This window comes from Stigmatopora nigra, chromosome 2, assembly GCF_051989575.1.
Source record: "Stigmatopora nigra isolate UIUO_SnigA chromosome 2, RoL_Snig_1.1, whole genome shotgun sequence".
Classification (NCBI taxonomy): domain Eukaryota; kingdom Metazoa; phylum Chordata; class Actinopteri; order Syngnathiformes; family Syngnathidae; genus Stigmatopora; species Stigmatopora nigra.
Window position 1 is genome coordinate 14,762,237 of NC_135509.1, and position 5,474 is coordinate 14,767,710.

Consider the following 5,474-nt stretch of genomic DNA (forward strand, 5'->3'; position numbering starts at 1 on the left):
TTATTTATCATTTAAGGATCAGTATAGTATAAATTATATATATATATATATATATATATATATATATATATATATATATATATATATATATATATATATATATATATATATATATATATATATATATATATATATATATATATATATATATATATATATATATATATATATATATATATATATATATATATATATATATATATATATATATATATATATATATAGACAGACATAATGTATATATAGGTGTATGTATATTTATACATTATATTGTAACCAAAAATATACATAAAAAGTTGTTTTGTCATCATTTGCTGTATGTATTTTTACTTCTAAGCAGGTATGACCATTCCCTCCCTTTTTCCATTGATATTCCTTTCCTTCAACTGTGAGCCAGCCCTCCCATATTCACATGCTCAGCCCTGCTTGGTATTCTCGCATCAGTGTGTAATTTGGATGAAGAGGTGAACATGTCGTGGAACTGTGGGACCTTCGTGGTGCTCCTCACTGTGCTTGTGGCACTCTCTTGTGAGTCTCATGCATTCCTTTTTTTTGTACTTCTGGTGAGGATAGTGCACTTGCGATGATTATATATTAGCCAGTTTTGTGTATGTTGGGGTTTTATATTATTATATATTTCTAATTAAGGGGCAATGAAAGTTTTCTCTACTTTTGCACTGGAGCACATTTTAGAGGCAGCCTTTTATCATTTGAATTAGAGAGTTCATCTAATTCACTTGTGTGAGTACTTTACTACTTTCTTTTATTATTTTCTTATATTTTCTTCATAAAGTTTCTACAGAGGCCGAGTGTGCAGCTGTGCCCAACAGCAGCCAGACAGGAGCTAAGGAGCCACAAGGTGAAAATCTTAATCATTTTATCTCTTCCTCTAACTACTTTATTTACTCTACTCCCACAACTACTGTTGTATGCATTTTTCCCTTCCTTTGAAAAAATAAATAATAATTAAACATGGATACATGCAAATTAGGGTAGCAACTATGAGTACAAATGAGTACAAACTTTGAGCCTTGAATGTGTACTACACATGAGAAATGATGGCATGCAGTAATGCAGAGTTGGAATAATTTCATAACCAACTACAAAATTTTACTGAATATGAAATGCATTGAAATACAAAAAAAGGCTATTTCCAAAACCTTTTGGGGAAAAAGAAAAATCGTAAAGGGGGGTACAAGAGAGTTTGCTTAATAGTACACATTGTAGTACTCATTAAACCCTTAAAGGTAAATTTACATTTAGCAATAATGCCTAAGCAGGCATTGGAAAATCTATTGGTAGATGAAGAAGAAGAAATGCAGAATTAAACAATTGCCAAAAAAAGCCTTTAAACATGACGGGAAACAATTTGCAACAAATTGGGGGCTAAAGGAATGAAAAGTTTAAAAGGAGGATCTTGCTCACCATACTTGATCAACATAGGGCCGCTGAAGAGGATCTTTATGAAAGAGGCAGACGCCTCAAACTTCTTCCGGCGACGCAGCAGGAGAGCGGTCAAGTCGCCCGATGAGGTCAACGGTCAGTTCCTACTGTACATTGTTTTTTTTCATTATTTTTCCAAATCTATGTTGTTTTGAGTCATTGAAAAAGTGGTCAAGCCAAAACAACAGAAGCGATTACTAAGGAGCAAAATCATAGCATTTTGGTGCGAAGAAACTATGTTGAAGTGAGTTGAGGAGCCAAATGAATATATGTAGTAATATTAATTTGTGATATTTGGTCAAAATGACATTTTTAGACAGGTTTGGTTCTGCTTAAGCACAATGGTTTTACATAGCAATTTTGGGAAAAAAATAGAAAAATTAAATTTTCTTATTACTTAATTTTTCAATGCAAAAATAGACTAAGTTTTGTAATTCTTTGTTTCCAATTGTAATTTTAAAAGGTTCCCAATCTTGCCAGTTTTCTTGGTTGCTTGCTCAGTACAGCATTATTCATCAATGAGCTCTTTAATATTTACTTTATTGTCAAACTGATGTTTAATTCCATTGCCCTTTAAAATTAATGACATGCAAGATTAAATTAATTACCAGGAAATGACAACTATATTGCTTTCTTGATGAGGTAGGAAATAAATCCAGGCTCCAGAGCTAAAGGAAAAAATGCCATTGACTCTATTAAAAGTGTGTCAACATTAGTTATATAATTTGTGAATAAAGTCTGTGTTGTGTGTTACCGCAATATACGCTGCCCCCCAACACATTTAATAGAGGAAATGCGTCACAGTAAATATGGTTATGTGGGGTCAATGTCCTTCTTATTTAGCAGAGGACCACTTGGGTGCAGCAGGATGCAAGGGACAAACAGGAGTCCAACATTTGCAAGCTTCTCTTGATTTTGTGGCATTTGAATTGACTCGGCTGCTTTCAGAATGTCAATGCTGATCCCCCCCAACCACCCAAAATTGGATTGCAGCTTCTATTTTTTTGCTCTAATGTGAATAAAATCTTCCCAGTGAGTCGCGCTATTGCTCGTGAAGCTTGGCAGTACGACTGGTTCATTAACTAGATTTGAAATTCCAAAAGCTGACATCCCCTAATTGGCTGGGTAGAGTAAAAACTGTTCCAACCAATTCACTGAGCTGAAATTTTTCCATTACAAGTAAAAATGCTAACATTTTTTAGAATAATTGAAGAGGGACAGCTTTGATTTTGCGTTTTTCTATCATAAAATCTGGGTGATTCCTTCCATCGAAATGCCTGACCAGACACTAATACTCGGCCTTCTAACACACATCGCTGTGAATATTTGACGTTGTGAAAATTCCCAGCCGCTTGGATGTTTGACGTTCGCAAGTGCGAGAAGGGATGGCGAGGATGTGAGAGAACACGATGGGAATGTTTTTCTTCTGAATTGGACACAGCAGGAAATGACACTGAAAGACTGATTGAGAAACATTTTTTTGGGAAGGGGAAGAAACAATTTAACTCCAGTCAAGTTTTTAGCAATCTGATCAGGTTGTTTATGCTATTTTTTGAACTACAGCTGAAAACCAACTAGTGTAGTTTTTCCTGAAACCGGAGTCTGGGACTCAAAAATTGGAGGTCAATGTATTGTCCCTTTTTCTTGAAGGCCTCGCAAATTTGGTCCTCAAGCGGCTAATTTTGTGTAATTTGCATTCCTTGGGTAGAAACGACAGGAAGCATTTGTGGCTTCTGTTTTGAGTAAAAAGCAGTGCGAGGATAAGACCCCATGCTGTGTTTCAGAGGTCACCACATGACTCCAGACATTGTGTCTGGGCTAATGTGAGTGTAAATAGTACAGAAAATTTGACTTTGTTTGACAAGGAAGTCAAATGACGACCGAATTCCGGCAGTTTTTGTTAAGACATAAATTATAACGGTAATACTTCCGTATTAAATCTTGTTTCTTCTTCATAAACAGGATTCAGAGTAAATGATTGGGCACAGTGAATTCTTTGTGAATTGGGGTTCCCCTAGGCTCTGTTCTGTGACCCTTTGAAATGCTACCTTCAAAGCTAGTTATTAGAGAATGTACTACTACTGATTGCTGTCTTATCAAAAAGTGTTATCCCACTGTTGTGAGTGAATCAAATAGTCGATTATTGAGACTGCTTTTGTATGAATGATCTTCAGTGTCGAAGTATATAAAGCCCTTGACCACAAATTGCATTAGTAAAATGAATGATAATGCTTGAATAAATGTAAAGTACATTTGGAGTCAATTGAATTGATCTGTACGATCTTCAATCAATTGGAAATACAATTAAATTAAAATGAAATATAAATATAATTTCTAAAAATATATATATATAAAATATAAAAATAATATAGCATATTTTTACGACTATAAGGTGCACCACATTATAGGGCGCAGTGTCTATTTTGGAGAAAATTGAAGACTTTTAAGTGCGCCTAATAGTAAAATATATAATATAATAATAATAAATAAATAAAAAAATAATAATATAATACGTATACAAAATATAAAAATACAAATTATAAAAAATAAAATATGGAGTCTTTAAAAATGTAGTCTGCATTCATCTGTGACTTGCTATTCATATATTAAGTGTGTCTCCATTTAGGAGTAAAGCTGAATTCAGGAAATCCTTTTTTTGATACATTTATACTCACTGTCTGAAGTGTAGTATCTAATTACCCATTGTGACTTACAGCTGAGCAGAGACAAGTACTAGCTGCAGATGAGCGTAGAAGAGAGTTCCATGAGGAGAAAAGGAACGAGTTTGAAAGCTACGTGGAAGAGGTGGACGACGGTGAGTGCAGTTCACCGCTTTGCCATGAGCAGAATGCCTCTGAAGTGCAATCGCTCCATAAGTCTCTTATCAAACCCGCAATTAAGTTATCTTAAAGGTTTAGGAAACTATAAGGCAACCAACATTTGAGATTTTTGGCCTCTTTTTGTAAGCATATAACTGCCTGAAGCTCATTAATAGACTTTGAAGCAGAGTTGCAAAATTTGGCAACTGCCAAGATGTTTTTCTCTCTCTCTCCACCTGCAGTTTAACGTCCGTTTGAGAGTTTTAACAGCTGTCAGATTGATGAATTACATGGTATATTTTACACTATACAAATATTTGTGAAAAAATCCTGCTTCTACAGCCACTCTTTAAAAAAAAAATCTGTTTCCGCTAAGAGAGACAGTTGATTAATGCTTACAAAAACCATAAAAGTCTAAAGTGATTCTAGTACAAATTGAAAAGGAACTTGCCACTTATTTCCTACTCTTCAATGGTCTTCCAGAACAAAACGAGAGGAGCCGTGAGAGCACAGAGCAATGGCGGGAGTTCCACTACGATGGCATGCATCCTCCCTACGAATACAACCGTCAAAGCATCTGAAGCTGTGAACAAATGATTAGTTTACTATTAGTTTACTACACCAACAGTACATTCATAACATGCATGTAACCCTTTTAAAACATTTATTGTAGTCAAATATTCAAAGACACTTGCAAACAAGCCTCTCCTTATTTTTTTCTTCCCTTTAATACATGACATTTCTGCATCCGAACATGCAACACATGCATTTGGAGGGGGGTCGGGTTTCACAGCTTTTGAGTATTTTTTGCCCTATTTTGGTAGTTTGTGGGAAGGAGATTACAACAACAATATAAAGAAACATTTAGGATTTAAGAAGTCAAATTTGGAGATTTGTATTTACAGCAGACAGAGGCTCGGCTTATCATTTACTCACCATTAATTACATTTTCACATTTATGAGCCACAATCCATGTGCAAGTGGAGTCTCCTCTTGACCCTGTGGAGAAATTCAGAGAGAAAAGAGGACAACCTGGGGGAGAGGGGGTTGGGGGGGGGGGATGGGTCATTCTGCTAAATTCAACAGGTCTGCATGAAAGCAAAGAACTATTGACTGAACTGTACAATCAACACAACTTCAACACACTGCTTCTGTGTGGTTTGTCACTGGATTACAGTACTTCTTTTTTTTAATTTTAAAGGGAAACATCAC

At 35.0% G+C, this 5,474-nt stretch overlaps 1 protein-coding gene across 1 annotated transcript; it reads left to right on the top strand.

The window, feature by feature from the left end:
* Positions 1-412: 412 nt before the first annotated feature.
* On the top strand, positions 413-4,963 carry LOC144185975 (putative cartilage matrix-associated protein). The gene is made up of 5 exons (XM_077710514.1): positions 413-528; positions 794-859; positions 1,444-1,539; positions 4,160-4,258; positions 4,746-4,963. The coding sequence occupies exons 1-5, from the start codon at positions 471-473 to the stop codon at positions 4,841-4,843; spliced, it is 417 nt and encodes a 138-aa protein (XP_077566640.1). The 5' UTR covers positions 413-470; the 3' UTR covers positions 4,844-4,963.
* The last annotated feature ends 511 nt before the right edge of the window (positions 4,964-5,474 follow it).

What these genes read in the sequence shown, in the direction of transcription:
- LOC144185975 (XM_077710514.1), top strand. Translation starts at nt 471, where the DNA reads ATGTCGTGGAACTGTGGGACCTTCGTGGTGCTCCTCACTGTGCTTGTG. An exon ending in TGTGCTTGTGGCACTCTCTT is followed by an intron (nt 529 to 793) that starts GTGAGTCTCATG and finishes TTCTTCATAAAG; the next exon opens with TTTCTACAGAGGCCGAGTGT. An exon ending in CGTGGAAGAGGTGGACGACG is followed by an intron (nt 4,259 to 4,745) that starts GTGAGTGCAGTT and finishes ATGGTCTTCCAG; the next exon opens with AACAAAACGAGAGGAGCCGT.